General features: G+C 43.9%; 1 protein-coding gene across 2 annotated transcripts in view; it reads left to right on the top strand.

The window, feature by feature from the left end:
- Positions 1–16,201, top strand: part of rft1 (RFT1 homolog) — a 232,430-nt gene extending 216,229 nt beyond the window's left edge. The window contains exons 11-13 of one of the 2 annotated variants that reach the window (XM_041192171.1): positions 5,657–5,762; positions 6,625–6,874; positions 15,917–16,201. In XM_041192171.1, the coding sequence (XP_041048105.1) occupies positions 5,657–5,762; positions 6,625–6,874; positions 15,917–16,033 (473 nt within the window). In that variant the 3' untranslated portion in view covers positions 16,034–16,201. Of the gene's footprint in view, positions 1–5,656; positions 5,763–6,624; positions 6,875–11,514; positions 12,903–15,916 lie in introns of those variants that run through there. The other variant, XM_041192170.1, reaches the window with a different exon arrangement.
- The last annotated feature ends 922 nt before the right edge of the window (positions 16,202–17,123 follow it).

Genomic DNA, 17,123 nt, shown 5'->3' with positions numbered 1-17,123 from the left:
TGCCTACATATCTGCCCTTCTATTTCTCTCTGACTGTTTGGGGCCCTATAGTACACTCCCAGCAATGTGATTGCTCCTTTTTTGTTTTTCAGTTCTACCCATATGGCTTCATTTGAGGAACCTGGAATATTGAGCTGCCAATCCTGCCCCTCTCTCAACCATGTTTCTGTGACAGCAATGACATCATACTTCTAGGTGTTGATTTGTGCCCTCAACTCATCCGCCTTATTCATCAGACTCCTTGCATTAAAATAAATGCCATCCAACCTTGCCAAACTCCCTTGTGCCTTAACTGGCCTATAATTTCTATGCCTTCCAGACTCATTTGCTGTCTCTTCTAATTTTGGCTGTGCATCTCCCCCTGCTGAACCTCCTCTCAGGATGCCATTCCCCTGCCAAATTAGTTTAAACCCTCCTCAACAGCACTAGCAAACCTCCCCGCAAGGATGTTGGTCCCATTCCAGTTCAGGTGCAACCTGTCTGCCTTATACAGGTCCCACCGCCCCCAGAAACAGTCCCAATGTCCCAGAAATCTAAAGCCCTCCCTCCTGCACCATCTTTCCAACCACCCATTCATCTGGACTAACCTCCTATTTCTATACTCACTAGCACGTGGCACCATGAGTAATCCAGAGATTACTAACTTTGCGGTCCTGTTTTTTAATCTGTTTCCTAGCTTCTAAATTCTGTTTGCAGGACCTCATCCCTCTTTCTACCTATGCTGTTGGTATCAATATGTACCATGAAATCTGTCTGTTTGCCCTCCCCCTTTAGAATGCACTGCAGCCGTTCAGTGATATCCTTGATCCTGGCATCAGGGAGACAACATACCATCCTGGAGTCACGTCTACAGCCACAGAAACGCCTGTCTATTCCCCGTACTATCGAGTCTCCTACCACTATTGCTCTTCCCCTCTTTTTCCTCCCCCCATGTGCAGCTGAGCCACTCACAGTGCCATGAACGTGGCTGTACCCCCCAGAGGAACCTTCATTTTCACTGTTTTCCAACACAGAAAAACGGTTCTCGAACGAGATGCACCCTGGGGATTTCCTGACTACCTGCCTGACACCTTTCTTCTGACTGATGGTCACCCATTACCTCTCTGTCTGTACTTCCAGAAGCTGTGAGGTGACCACGTCTAAAAACGTGCTATCCATGAAACTCAGTTCCTCCAGCTGCCGTTCAAGCTCTGAAACTCAGAGCTGAAGTAGCTGCAGTTGGTGGCATTTCCTGCTCACATGGTCAGTCAGAGCGCAAGGAGCGTCTAGAACTTCCCACATGTTGCAGGCGGTACATAACATGGGACTGAGTTGCCCTGCCATGCCTCTAGTTGGGAAAAAAACCCTTACTTTAAGTTAAATACAGTAAAAAAAGCTAAATTATTTCTGTATTTTAAATAAAAACTAGAACCCCTCCCATTCCTTAGCTTAATCTATTTTAAACTGGAGAAAAACACTTACCCACTACTCACTAATCAGCTCTCACCTTTGTGCTGACGTCACTTTTCGAAGCTTCCCTACACTCGCACTGGTTCTGATCTCTCTGCCGCGCTCTCGCGCTGTCTTGTGATGTCACTCTTGTTTTTTTTGGAAAATATACTTTATTCATAAAACATCTGAAAGAACATTACAAAACATTTCTGAATGGCCTTCATAAAAAATGCAATCGGATTCAACTTTTACAGATGTCACTCTTGTTATTTTCAACGAGAACTGACCACAGGGACACTCTTCCCAGACTGCTTCACCACGATACTGACTGCAGGACACTCCTCCAAGACTGCTTCACTGTGATGCTGATTGCAGGACACTGTTCCCAGACTGCTTCACCACGATGCTGACTGCAGGACACTCTTTCCAGGCTACTTCACTATGATGCTGACTGCAGGACACTCTTCCCAGGCTACTTCACTATGATGCTGACTGCAGGACACTCTTCCCAGCTCCGAGAGGAGAATACAAAGTGCAGAGGTGAACTTAAAAAGGAAATTAGGAAAGCTAAAAGAGCGCATGAGAAAGCATTGGTGAGTAGAATAAAGGAAAACCCAACGTTTTTTTTAAATATGTAAAGAGCAAGAGAATAACTAGGGAAAAAATAGCCAATTAGAGACCGTTGGGGTAATTTGTGTGTGAACCCAGAAGATGTGGGTGTAGTCCTCAGTGAACACTTTGTGTCGGTCTTCAGAATGGAAAAGGACGATGCAGATATAGACATCAGGGTAGAGGACTGTGAAATATTAGAGGAAATTAACATAGAGAGAGAGGAGGTACTAGCGGGTTTAGCAGCCTTAAAATCGGATAAATCCACAGGCCAGGATGAGATGTAACCCAGGCTGTTGAGGGAGGCAAGGGAAGAGATATCAGGGGCCCTGGCAGTAATTTTCAAATCCTCTCTGGCCACAAGTGAGGTGCCCAGGGACTGGAGGCCTGCTAATGTTGTCCCATTATTTAAAAAGGGAGGAGTGGATAGACCAGGAAATTACAGGCCAGTCAGTCTAACCTCAGCAGGGTGGGGAAGTTACTAGAAAGAATCCTGAGGGACAGAATATATCTGCACTTGGAGAGACACAGAGTGATCAGGGATAGTCAACATGGATTTGTTGACTAAGGGAAGGCCGTGTTTGACAAATTTGATCGAATTTTTTGAGGAGGTAACTAGGAGTGTTGATGTGAGTAATGCATTTGACGTGGTCTACATGGATTTTAGCAAGGCTTCTGATAGGTCCGACATGGCAGACTGGTCAAGAAAGTAAGAGTCCATGGGATCCAAGGCAAAGTGACATGTTGGATCCAAAATTGGCTGAGAGGCAGGAAGCAGAGGATGATGGTAAAGGGATGTTTCTGTGACTGGAAGTCTGGTTCCAGTGGGGTTCCACAGGGCTTGGTGCTGGGGCCCTTGCTGTTTGTGGTGTACATAAATGATTTGGACTTAAATGTAGGGGGTATGATCGAGAAGTTCGCGGATGACACAAAAATTGGTCAGGTGGTAAATAGTGAGGAGGATAGCTGTAAACTGCAGGAGGATATGAATGGACAGGTCAGATGGGCAGAGCAGTGGCAAATGGAATTCAACCCGGAAAAGTGTGAGGTAATGCACTTGGGGAAGGCTAACAAGGCAAGGGATTACACTATGAATGGTAGGACCCTGGAAGGTACTAAAGTTCAGATTGACCTTGGTGTGCATATCCATAGATCCCTGAAGGTAGCAGGACAGGTAGGTAAAGTAGTTAAGAAGGCATTTGGGATATTTGCCTTTATTAGCTGAGGCATAGAATACAAGAGCAGGGAGGTTATGCTGGAACTATATAAAACACTGGTTAGGCCACAACTGGAGTACTGTGTGCAGTTCTGGGCTCCACATTATAGGAAGGATGTGATTGCACTGGAGAGGGTGCAGAGGAGATTCACCAGGATGCTGTCTGGGCTGGAGGGTCTGAGCTGTGAGGAAAGATTGGATAGGCTGGGGTTGTTTTCCTTGGAGCAGCGAAGGTTGTGAGGGGACCTGATAGAGGTGTATAAGATTATGAGGGACATAGATAGGGTGGATAGGAAGGCATTTTTTCCATTAGTAGAGGGGTCAATAACCAGGGGGCATAGATTTAAGGTAAGAGGTAGAAGGCCAAGAGGGGAGTTGAGGAGAAATGTTTTCACCCAGAGGGTGCTGGGATTCTGGAAATCACTGCCTGAAAGGGTGGTTGAGTCAGAAACTCTCATGTCATGTAAGAAGTATTTAGATATTCATTTGCATTGCTATAGCCTCCAAGGCTATGGACCAAGCACTGGAAAATGGGATTAGTGGAGTCAGATCTTTGTTGACCGGCGTGGACACGATGGGCCAAATGGCCTCCTTCTGTGCAGTAGATGTCTATGAATCTATGAGCCATCTACATTTCACAAGCCAGGCCTCGACAACCGGAGCTGATCCATCTTAGGAAAAAGGACCCCGCAACCTCCCATTCAAGACTTAATGGTTCAAACATTAACAATCTCAGGGACCCAGACAAAGTGATACACACTCATTGTCAAAGCCAGAGTGGAGAGGTGAGAGTCATGTGACATGAGCCCCTAGCTGGTGGAACCAGTAATATTGTGTTGTGGTACTAAGAAACCTCAGTCAGCTATTTTTCCATCTACCTAGCAGCAGCACAGAAAGGCTGCCTGTCCAGGCTGAGTACCTAGCCCCATCTATATAGTTTTGACTGGAATTTCTGTACCATCGCCTACAAAGCCAATTAATCTCTGTGTGCCTATCTCACTGTGGAAGTCAACTCTACTAGAAAAGTGAATTACCCAGCATCAGTTTTCAACCTGCTGACCTCTGTTCTATAAGGGCGACCCCTAATTTTAAAACAGTGCCCCTGGGTTCTGGACTCACCAATAAGGGGTAACATCTTTAAACGTCCACTTTGTTGAGACCGTTCAGGATCTTGCATACTTCAGTTAAGTCCCTCTCACTGTTCTGAACTCCAGTGGAAACAAGCCCGGTCTGTCCAACCTTTCCTCATGAGAGAACCCATTCATTCCAGGTATCAATCTAGTAAACCTCCTCTGAACCACCTGTAATGCATTTACATCCTTCCTTAAATAAGGAGACCAAAATTGCACCCAGCATTCAAGATGTGGCCTCACCAATGCTCTATATAACTAAGCATAACATCCTTACATTTATAACAAAAACAGAAAATGCTGGAAAAACTTAGCGGGTCTGGCCATATCTGTAGAGAGAGAAACAGAGTTAATGTTTGGAGTCCATATGATTCTCCTTCAGGTACGGACTCGAAATGTTAACTCTGTTTCTGTCTCCACAGATGCTGCCAGACCTGCTGAGTTTTTCCAGCATTTTCTGTTTTTGTTTCAGATTTCCAGCCTTTGTAATATTTTGCTTTTATCCTTACTTTTGTGTTCAATTCCTCTCGTAATAAAGGATAGCACCCCATTAGCTTTCTGCTGTACCTGCATACTAACTTTTTTTGACTCATGTACTAGAATACCTAGATCCCTCTGCACCTCGAAATTCTGTAGTCATTCTCTGTTTCAGTAATACTCTGCTTTTTTATTCTTCCTGCTCGAGTTTGCTGTGGGGTTATTAATAGAAAATTGAATCACACCAAAATGAGGGTTGGGAAACACGCCACCACTTATAAAGGGGGAAGCAAAACGCCTGTTTACAGCCAGATAGTGGGAGGAGAAATCAGGGCTGTTTAAATTAACCCCCCTCCTGTCCGTAGCAGCTACCTTTGACCAAGATTTTGGTCACTTGTCTTAGTATCATCTTATGTGGTTCAGTATAAAATTCCCTTTGATAACATTCTTATGAAGAACTTTGAGACATCTTACTATGCTAAAAGTGCTATATAAATGCAAGTTGTTATTGTTTACAACAACTCTTCTGCTTTTTAACCTCCTAACTAAATACAATGATGTCCAGCAATCAGTGAAATGAATTGTGCACCGTACAAATTCCTTCCCCTAGGCTCAGGACAAGATCAGGTTCAGCTCTGATGCCCACTGCAGTCAAATAACTCAATGCCTTGAGTTCATGTGAAGAACAGTTACTTTGGGGAAGCAACATAGGGTAACCTTTGCCCCTTTCCAGCATGGGTGTATACCATTGAGGAAAGAAGGTGAGATGTAATAGTTTTCTGTTTCTCTGTAGGTCCAACCCTTTTGCGTTGTTACTGTGTCTATGTGCTGCTCCTGGCTGTAAATGGGGTGACTGAATGTTTCACGTTTGCTGCAATGAGTAAGGAGGAAGTTGACAGGTGAGTGGTTGAGGTTAACTGTGATGTTAGATCTATTCCTCAAAATCAATAATCTCTTGAAATATTGAGGTCAGATGTTTATAGATTTATTGCACATACGGAGTATGCAATAATACTTAAACACACTCTTAAATATATAGAATTTACAAACACATCTAATGGTTAGTGACTCAAATGCATTGGAGTCCTGAGCTCAGTTTTTAGGCTGGGCCCTTCAAAATTCAATTCCTCATTACTGCATTTCATGTTTCCTGATATTCCAACTCCAACTGCAAGAATTCTGAGTTCTCAGTCATTGATTTTCTGCAGTATCCAGCACGTGTAGCTGTGAATATCCCCATGAGAAATTGTATGGGGGAGACGATGGCACTGTGGTTAGGTCACTGGAATAGTAATCCAGGGACCCAGGCTAATGCTCTGGGGACATGGGTTCAGATCCCACCTCAACAGCTGGTGGAGTTTAGTTTAGTTTAGATTCAGTTAATAAGATCTGGAATTAAAAGCTAACCTCAGTAATGGTGACCATGAAATTATCATAGATTGTCATTAAAACCCATGTGATTCACTAATGTCCTTACATTATGGAAATCTGCCGTCCTTACCTGGTCTGGCCTACACGTGACTCCAGAGCCACAGCAATTTGGTTGATTCTTAACTGTCCCACTGAAATAGCCTAAAAGCCACTCAGTTCAAAGGCAATTAGGGATGGGAAACAAATACTGGCCTTGCCAGTGACACCCACATCCTAAGAAAAAATTTTTAAAAATGTTTCCAACATTCCAACAGCACATACACTTCATTGATATTTTCTATATGATCATTACTTTGATATTTAGCTTAATATTTGATTGTTTTATTTAAGGTATAACTCTACGATGCTGGCTCTGTCACTTACATTCCTTGGCCTCTCCTATTGCTTGACCTGGTGGCAAGGAGGTGTTGGGTTTATTTTGGCAAACTGCCTGAACATGGGACTCCGGATTGCTCACAGCCTCCAGTACATCAGCCATTATTTTAAGCTCAGCAAGAATTGGCCACTTGTAGGCCTCCAGCTCCCAGGACCTTTGCTGCTGGTCTACCTTGGCAGTGCAATAGTGACAGCATTTTCACAGGTAGGTACCAGGGAAGGGCAGAAAAACTAAAGTACCTAAAGGAAAGTAACCCCTGACCCCGTGGCGCATGGATGCTGACCCCTGAACCCTCATGACAAATGGACACTGACCCCTGACCCCGTGACACATGGGCACTGGCCCATGACCTCCCCCCCATGATACATGGACACTGAGCCCTGGCCTCTCGCGACACACAGACACTGACCTCATACCCCATGACGTATGGACACCGACCCCTGGTCTCTCCCCACCGCACTGCCCCCCCCCTCCCAAAACCATGACAAATGGACACTGACCCCTGACCCCTTGTGATACACGGACACTGGCCCATGACCCCTTGTGACACATGACAGTATAGCAAGTCAGCTCGGCTGAGTGGAATGATCATCCTGCAGTATGTGGGAAGTCATGGACATGTCTTGTATGCTGGACGAACATATCTGCTGGAAGTATCACGAGCTGCAGAAGCTTGAGCTCTGGGCCTCTAAACTTGAGCAGTGGCTGAAGTCACTGTGGTGTACTCTCATGATGCAGAGCACTAGGCGGGTAGCATGTTTAGGGAGGTGGTCACACCACAAGTTAGGACCATGCAGGCAGAGAGGGAATGGGTGACCACTAGCCAGACTAAGGGATCCAGGCAGTTAGTGCAGGAATCCCCTGAGTCCATCTTGCATGCTAATTGGTTTTCCATTTTGGATACTGAGAAGGGGCATCGTTCCTCAGGGGAGTGCAGCCAGAGCCAAGTCCATGGCCTCACGGGTGTCTCAGCTGCACAGGAGGGGAGGAAGAAGAGTGGAAGAGCAATAATGATAGGGGATTCGATAATCAGGGGATCAGACAGGCATTTCTGCGGCTGTAAACATCACTGCAGATGGTGCGTTACCTCCCTGGTGCCAAGGGTCAAGGATGTCATGGAGTGGCTGCAGGATATTCTTCTGGGGAACAGTCAGAGGTCATGGTCTACACTAGTACCAATGATATAGGTAGGAAGAGGGATGAGGTCCTGAAAGCAGATTTTAGAGAGTTAGGAAGTATAATTAAAAAGCAGGACCTCAGGAGCAGTAATCTCAGGATTACTCCCAGTGCCATGTGCTAGTGAGCATAAAAATAGGAAGATTGAGTGTTTGAACATGTGTCTAGAGAATTGGTGTAGTGGGGAGGGCATCAGATTCCTGAGGCATTGGGACCGGTTCTGGGGCAGGTGGGACCTGTACGAGATTAACAGCACCAGGACTAATAATCTTGTAGGGAGTTTTGCTAATGCTGTTGGGGAGGGTTTAAACTAGCTTGTCACGGGGATGGGAACCTGAGAGATGGCTCAAATGGGAAGGAAGTAAAGCTGGTAATGGGAAGTAGAAAAGTAGCAAGTGAAATTAGAAGGCAGGTGAAATGAAGGCAAGCATCATCTAGGCTTAGAATACAGAATAATGTCAAAAGGACAGTTAAAGGCACTCTACCTGAATGCACAGAGAATTTGCAACAAAGTAGATGATTTAAAGGCACATGTAGAGGTAAATGGGTTTAATCTAATCGTCGTTACGGGAACATGGCTACCGATGACTAAGACTAGGAACTGAATATTCGAAGACATTCGATATTTAGGAAGGACAGGCAAAAAGGAAAAGGTGGTGTTGTGCTGATAATAAGGGATGGGATCGGTACATTACTAAGGGAGGATCTCAGATCAGAAGAACAAAATGTGAAATCTGTTTGGATGGAGCTAAGAGACAGCAAGGGGAGCAAACAATGGTAGGATAAAAGCAAAAATCAGCGGATGCTGGAAATCGAAAACAAAAACAAAAATACCTGAAAAAACTCAGCAGGTCTGGCAGCATCTACGGAGAGGACCACAGTTAACGTTTCGAGTCCGTATGACTCTTCAACAGAACTAAGGAGAAATAGAAAAGGAGTGAAATATAAGCTAGTTTAAAGGGGCAGGGAGGGTAGAGCTAGGTAGAGGACCAGTGATAGGTGGAGACAACTAAAAGATGTCACAGACAAAAGAACAAAGAGGTGTTGAAAGTGGTGATATTATCAAAAGGAATGTGCTAATTAATGGTAGAAAGCAGGACAAGTAAGGTACAGATAGCCCTAGTGGGGATGGGGTGGGGTGAAGGAATCGAAAAAGGCTAAAAGGTAGAGATAAAACAATGGATGGAAATACATTTAAAAATAATGAAAATAGGTGGGAAAAGAAAAATCTATATAAATTATTGGAAAGAGGGGGATCGGAAAGGGGGTGAGGATGGAGGAGACAGTTCATGATCTAAAGTTGTTGAACTCAGTATTCAGTCTGGAAGACTGTAAAGTGCCAAGTCGGAAGATGAGGTGCTGTTCCTCCAGTTTGCATTGAGCTTCACTGGAACAATGCAGCAAGCCAAGGACAGACATGTGGGCATGAGAGCAGAGTGGAGTGTTGAAATGACAAGAGACAGGGAGGTCTGGGTAATGCTTGTGGACAGAACGAAGGTGTTCTGCAAAGCGATCACCCAGTCTGCGTTTGGTATCTCCAATGTAGAGGAAACCGCATTAGGAGCAGCAAATGCAGTAGACTAAATTGAAGGAAGTGCAAGGTTTATGCTAAACCAAAACTGGTATCAGAAACTGATAAAGGGAGAATAGAATATGTATGTAAATTAGCAAAAAACATAAAAACGGACTGTAAAAGTTTCTATAGGTATGGAAAAAGGAAATGCTTAGATAAGACAAATGTGGGTCCATTATAGGCAAAGTCAGGAGAATTTATAATGGGAATAGAGAAATGGCCGAGAAGCTGAATGATTACTTTGTGTCTGTCTTCACTGGGGAAATTGCAAGAAATCTCCCAGAATTAGAGATCCAAGGGACTAGGGTGAATGGAGAATTGAAGGAAATTAGTAATAGTAAGAAGGTTGTATTGGAGAAATTAATGGGACCGATGGCTGATAAGTCCCCAGGACCTGATGATCTACATCCCAAAGTGTTGAAAGAGGTGGCTATGGAGATAGTGGATGCATTGGTGATCATCTTCCAAAATTCCATAGATTCTGGAATGGTTCCTGCAGATTGGAAGATAGCAAATGTCACTCCATTATTTAAGAAGGGAGGGAGAGAGAAAGCAGGGAACTACAGACCTGTTAGCCTTACATCAGTATTAGGGAAAATGCCAGAATCTATTATAAAGGATGTGACAAATGGACACTTGGATAATAATGATTTGATTGGGCAGAATCAACATGGATTAATGAATGGGAAATCATGTTTGAGGAATCTGTTGGAGTTTTTTGAGGCTGTTACTAACAGAATTGATAAAAGGAAGTTGGTGAATGTGGTATACTTGGATTTTCAGAAGGCTTTTGATGCCTCCCCCATCGGAGGTTGGTCAGCAAAATTAAAGCACATGGGATAGGAGGCAATATACTGGCATGGATTAAGGATTGGTCAACAGGCAGAAAACAGAGTAGGAATAAAGGGGTCATTCTCACATTGACAGGCTGTGACTAGTGAGGTGCTGCAGGAATCAGTACTTTTGCTCCAGCTGTTCACAATATATATCAATGATTTGGATGTGGGGACCAAATGTAATATTTCCAGTTTCACGTTTGATACACAGCTAGGTGGGAATATGTGTTGTGGGGAAGATGCAAAGTGGCTTCAAGAAGATTTGAACAGAATTAGTGAGTGGGCAAGAACATGGCAAATGGAATATAATGTGGAAAAATGTGAGGTTGTTCACTTTGGTAGGAGGAACAGATACGCAGAGAATTTCTTAAATGGTGAGAGATTAGAAAGTGTCAGTGCACAAAGGGACCTGGCTGTCCTCATCAATAAGTCACTGAAAGCTAACATGCAGATGCAGCAGGTTATTAGGAAGGCTAATGGTATGTTAGTCTTTATTGCAAGGGGATTTGCGTACAGGAGTAGTGAAGTCTTGCTTCAATTGTGTAGTGCCTTGGATAGACCTGGAGTTCTGTGTGCAGATTTGGTCCCCTTACCTTAGGAAGGATGTTATTGCCATGGTCGGAGTTCAATGAATGTTCACCAGACTGGTTCCCGGGATGGTGGGACTGTCCTATGCAGAGAGATTGGGGAAACTGGACCAGTATTCTCTAGAGTTTTGAAGAATGAGAGGTGATCCCATTGAAACCTACAAAATACTTAAAGGAATAGACAGGGTAGATGCAGGTAAGATGTTTCCCCCGGTTGGGGAATCTAGAACTAGGGGACACAATTTCAAAATAAGGCAGAAGCCACTTGGGACTGAAATGAAGAGAATTTTTTTTTCACTGAGGGTTGTGAATCTTTGGAATTCTCTACCCCAGTGTGTGGAAGATCAGTCATTGACTATGCTTAAAGTAGAGATTGACAGATTTCTAAATGTAAGTGAAATAAAGGGATATGGGGATAGTGTGGAGGAAAAAGGCATAAAGTGGATGATCAGCCACGATCAGATTGAATGATGGAGCAGACTCGATGGACTGAATAGCCTATTGCTCCCTATGTTCCTATGATACACGAACACGTACCCCTGACTGCTCATGATACGCAGACAATGACAGACCTCTATGATACATAGACATTGGCTCCTGACCCCTAGCATACTGACATACTGTCTCTTTCATGCTATCTTGTTGCTTTGAGCTGTTTTGTTTTATTCCCAGGCCACTCTGAGTGAGCAAGGGTTAATGGCCCTGTTGGTTCATGTTCTGCTTGGGGCTGTGTGTTTAATCATCGTCCTCGTCACAATTTTCATCACTGAGCCTAAACTTGTTCAGTTCGTTAGAACTCAATTCCTTTCCCAGGACAAGAAAGAAACATAGAATTGGGAATGAAACCAGTGGAGTGGCGATTACAGAGCTGAGAGAAACTAACACCAGCAACCCTAGAGGGGCAATGGACTGAAATCTCACATTTCAATCGTTATAAAATCACTGAAGCTAAAAGCAGACATTGTGGAAATCTTCAGCCTTTGTATGTGTGAATCCAGTGATGAGTGCGTTTTACTAGAGTTTAGCAATGTTTGCTTGTCAATCGAAATATTTTATTGGAGGTGAGGTTTGATAGGAGGGGAAAACGTCAACCTGATTCACTCAGGTTGAATTGATAGCAGCAATTCACGGATTCCATTCACAGATCCCAGGCTTCCAAGCCTGCTGCCAGGTGTTTATTGAATTCTGACTATTAACATCCTCCTGTTCATACTTCTTGCCTGTTCAGTACAAATGTGTAGGATACAGGGGAGATAGATATTAATGGTGAGGATTCCCAGTGTTGTGTTTGTTGAGAGGAAAGTATAGGGAGGTCACCCATTACTTGGAAGGTCCAAGTCCAAAGGGATTTTGGAGTACAAATACACCAACCATCAAAGGTTGTGCCAAAGCAAGACCATAAAAAAGCACTAGACTCTATTTCTAGAGGCCTAGAATTGAAAAGTAAGGAAGTTGTGCTAAACCTATATCAAACCTTGGTTAGACCACACTTGCCAGTGCTATTTGCAGTTCTGGTCTCCATGTTGTAAAAAGGGTATAAAGGCACTGGAGAAGGTGCAGAAAAAATTTATAAGAATGATCCCAGAAATGTGTGTGTTTACAGATCAGGAAAGGATTGACAAACAGGTTCTCTTCTCTCATGAGAAAAGAAGGTTCAGGGGTGACCTAATAAAGAACTTTAAAATGATGAAAGGTTTTGATAGTGGATACAGAGAGAATGTTTCCTATTGTGGGCAGAGCGGTTATCAATGTAAGAAAACCAAGAAATCCAATTAGGAAATTCAGAAGAAATCTCTTTACCCAAAGAATGATGAGAATGTAGAACTCCTTACTGAAGGGGGTGATTGAAACGAATAGTATAGAATCATAAAATGGTTACATCACTGAAGAAGGTCATTCAGCCTCTCGTCAGTGCTGGCTCTCCTGCTTTCAGAGAATAATCCAATTCCCTTTTGAAAACCATAATTGAACTTGTCTCCCCCACACTCTCAGACAGTGCGTTCCAGACCTTAACTACTCGACTGACCCTGTCTCCCCCACACCCTCAGACAGTGCGTTCCAGATCCTAACTACCCGATTGACTCTGTCTCCACCACACTCGCAGACAGTGCATTCCAGATCCTAACCACTCGATTGATCCTGTCTCCCCACACTCTCAGGCAGTGCATTCCAGATCCTAACCACTCGTTTGACCCTGTCTCCCTCACACTCTCAGACAGTGCATTCCAGATCCTAACCACTCGATTGACCCTGTCTCCCCCACACTCTCAGGCAGTGCATTCCAGACCTAACCACTCGTTTGACCCTGTCTCCCCCAATACTGTCAGACAGTGCATTCCAGATCCTTTTCCACTCGATTGATCCTGTCTCCCCAACACTCTCAGACCGTGTATTCCAGATCCTAACCACTCGATTGACCCTGTCTCCACCACACTCTCAGGCAGCGTATTCCAGACCCAAACCACTCGACTGACCCTGTCTCCCCCACACTCTCAGACAGTGCATTCCAGATCCTAACCACTCGATTGACCCTGTCTCCCCCACACTCTCAGACAGTGCATTCCAGATCCTAACCACTCGATTGACCCTGTCTCCCCCACACTCTCAGACAGTGCATTCCAGATCCTAACCACTCGATTGACCCTGTCTCCCCCACATTCTCAGACAGTGTATTCCAGATCCTTTTCCACTCGATTGATCCTGTCTCCCCAACACTCTCAGACCGTGTATTCCAGACCCTAACCACTCGATTGACCTTGTCTCCACCACACTCTCAGGCATTGTATTCCAGATCCTAACCACTCGATTGACCTTGTCTCCACCACACTCTCAGGCAGTGTATTCCAGACCCTAACCACTTGCTGCATGAAAAAGTTTTACCTCGAGCTGCCATTGCTTCTCTTGTCAATTACCGTAAATCTGTGCCCTTTGGTTTATGGAGCAGTTTTTCCCTATCTACTGTCCAGACCTCTCATGATTTTCAACACCTCCATCAAAGCTTCTCTCAACCTTCTCTTCTCCAAGGAAATACAGTCTCAACTTCTCCAATTTATCTACTTAACTGAAGATTCTGCTCCCAAGAATCATTCTTGTAAATATTTTCTACACTCTCTTATTCCCTCACATCCTTCCTAAAGTGCGGTGCCAAGAACTGAATGAAATACTCCAGTTGAAAGCGAACCAGTGTGTTATAAGCAAAAGCGATATGAGAGAAAACTTTTTTTTTATATGTTCTGGTCTGGAATACACTGCCTGAAAGTGTGGTGGAGGCAGGTTCAATCGAGGCATTCAAGAGGGAACTAGCTGATTATTTGAAAGGAAACAATGTGCAGGGTTATGGGGAGAAGGCTGGAGATTGGCACTCAACAAAATTTTCATTTGGAGAACTGGTGCAGATACGATGGGCCGAATGGCATCCTGTAACCATTCTGTGATTTATACAACTTTAACATAACTTCCTTTCTCTTGTACTCTGTGTCCCTATTGATAAAGCCTAGAATACTGTATGTTTCATTAACTGCACACAAAACCTGTCTTGCCACCTTCAATGATTTATGCAAATATACACCCAGGTCCCTCTGCTCCTGCACCCCCTTTAAATTATATCCTTGATATTGTTTCTCTTCATTCTTCCCACCAAAATGAATCACTTCACAATTCCCTGCACTAAATTTTATCTGCCACTCAACCGTCCATTCCACCGACCCTGTCTACAGTCTTTTGAAGTTTTATACTATCCTCCTCATGGTTCACAATGCTTCCAAGTTTTGTATCATCTGCAAATTTTGAAAATTTGCCCTGTATAACAAGGGTTTATTAATATATATCAGAAGATCAAGGGTCTCAACACCAATCGCTAGGGAACTCCACTGTAAACCTTACTCTCATCTGAAAAACAACTGTTAATCACTACTGTTTCCTGTCTCTCAGCGAATTTAAGTTCCATGTTGCTATTGTCCCTTTTAAAAAGCTTTGCCACCACTGAAGTTAAACTGACTGACCTGTCGTTGCTGGGCTTATCTTTACATCCACTTTTTGAACAAGGATGTAATGTTTACAACTCTCCAGTCCTCAGGTACCACCCCTGAATCTAAGGAAGATTGAAAAATTATGATCAGTGCCCCCACAATCTCTACTCTCACTTCCCTCAATATCCTTGGATGCGTCTCATCCAGTCCTGGTGTCTTATTAACATTTAAATATAGACAGCCTATCCAATACCACCTCCTTATCAATTTTAAACCCTTTAAGGGTCTGACTATGTCCATGCCTTGCACAGCATATTCTTCCTTGGTAAAGACAGATGCAAAACATTTAATATCTCAATCATTTCTCCTGCATTAAGACTGTAGAAGATAAAGTAGGACCAGGAGCAGGCTGCAAGGCCCCTCAAGCCCTGCCGTAAATCCCCTTCTCGGTCCCTAATCAGCTCCACTCCTCCTTTTACCACCCTTATATTACTTATATGCCTATGGAAGACTTTTGGATTCACTTTTATGCTAGCTGCCAGTCTCTTTGCTTCTCTTACTGGCTTTTTCAGTTCCCCTCTGAACCTTCTATATTCTGCCTGGTTCTCAATTGTATTATCCACCTGACATCTGTCATAAGCACGTTTTCTTCTTCATCTTATTCTTACTCTGGATTTCTCCTTGTCTTTTTTCATAGCCAACCTAAATCTTACGATACAATGATCCAAAGAACTACAGAAAAGTTATGGTGCAGAAAGAGGCCATTCAGCCCATCGTGTCTGCACCAGCCAAAAAGAGAAAATGAAACTAGTCGCTCATTTTAATCCCCCTTCCCAGCACCTGATCCATAGCCTTGCAGGTTACAGCACTTCAGATGCAGATCCAGGTACCTTTTAAATGAGTTAAGCGTTTCAGCCTAAACCATCAGTTTAGGCCGTGAATTCCAGACACCCACCACCCCGGGTGAAAAAGATTTTCCTCATGTCCCCTCTAATCCTTCTACCAATCACCTTAAATCTGCGCCCCTTGGTAACTGACCACTCAGCTAGGGGATACAAGTCTTCCCTGTCTACCCTATCTAGGCCCCTCATGATTTTGTATTGTAGCCAGGAAGGCTAAGCAAGCTGCAACATTCATGGAGCATGATGGTAAAGGATGTCAACATAGTGCACATTCCATTCCTGTGCACTGCTTCTATCAACAAAAAGGGAAGGGACGGTTGATTGCACCCCTCCACTGGATGAACCAACACAAATGAGAAAAACAAAAAACTGTGGATGCTGGAAATCCAAAACAAAAACAGAGACAGAAATACCTGGAAAAACTCAGCAGGTCTGGCAGCATCGGCGGAGAAGAGCACAGTTGACGTTGCGAGTCCTCATGATCCTTCATCTGTTGAAATCACTTCCTCAACCCCTCTCAATAACCTCCCATTTATTGAGTATTCCCTTGCTTTGTTTGCCCTCCCCAAATGCATTACCTCACACTTTTCCAGATTGAATTTCGTTTGCCACTTTTCTGCCCACTTAACCAAACCTTTGATATCATTCTGGAGTCAACAGCTATCCTCTTCATTATCAACTACACGGCCAATTTTTATGTCATCTGCAAATTTCCCAATTATGCCTCCCACATTTAAATCTAAATAATTAATATCTATAAAAACAGCAAGGGTCCCACCACTGAGCCCTATGGAATGCCACTGGAAACCGTTTTCCATTTGCAAAATCATCCATCGGCCATTACCCTTTATTTCTTGTTGCTGAGCCAATTTTGGACCCAACTTGCCACCTTCCCCTATATCCCATGGGATCTCACTTTTCTGACCAGTCTGCATGTGAGACCTTGTCAAATGCCTCACTGAAATCCATGTAGACAACATCCACTGCACTACCCTCATCAATCCTCCTTGTTAGTTCCTCAAAAAATTCTATTAAGTTAGTAAGCCACAATCTTCCCCTAACAAAACCATGTTGACTGTCCCTGATCAATCTGTGCCTTACTGAGTGATAGTTTATCCTGTCTCTCAGAATTGATTCCAATAGTTTGCCCACTACTGAAGTCAGACTGACCGGCCTATAATTTTCTGGGTTATCCTTCGTGCCCTTTTTAAATAATGGTACAATGTTCACAGACCTCCAATTCTCTGGTACAATCCTCTATATCTAGTGAGCATAGGAAAATGATCCTCAGAGCATCCGCTGTTTCCTCCCTTGCTTCCTTGTCTGCCTGTCTGCTAAATATCCCCCAACTGACACTTGATCCATTTGGCCTACTTCATTCCTAATACCAGATCCAGCTGTGTCGTCTTTC

Source organism: Carcharodon carcharias, chromosome 7, assembly GCF_017639515.1.
Source record: "Carcharodon carcharias isolate sCarCar2 chromosome 7, sCarCar2.pri, whole genome shotgun sequence".
NCBI classification, from domain to species: domain Eukaryota; kingdom Metazoa; phylum Chordata; class Chondrichthyes; order Lamniformes; family Lamnidae; genus Carcharodon; species Carcharodon carcharias.
The sequence above is the reverse complement of the archived record's forward strand: the minus strand, read 5'-3'. Positions and strand labels throughout refer to the sequence as shown.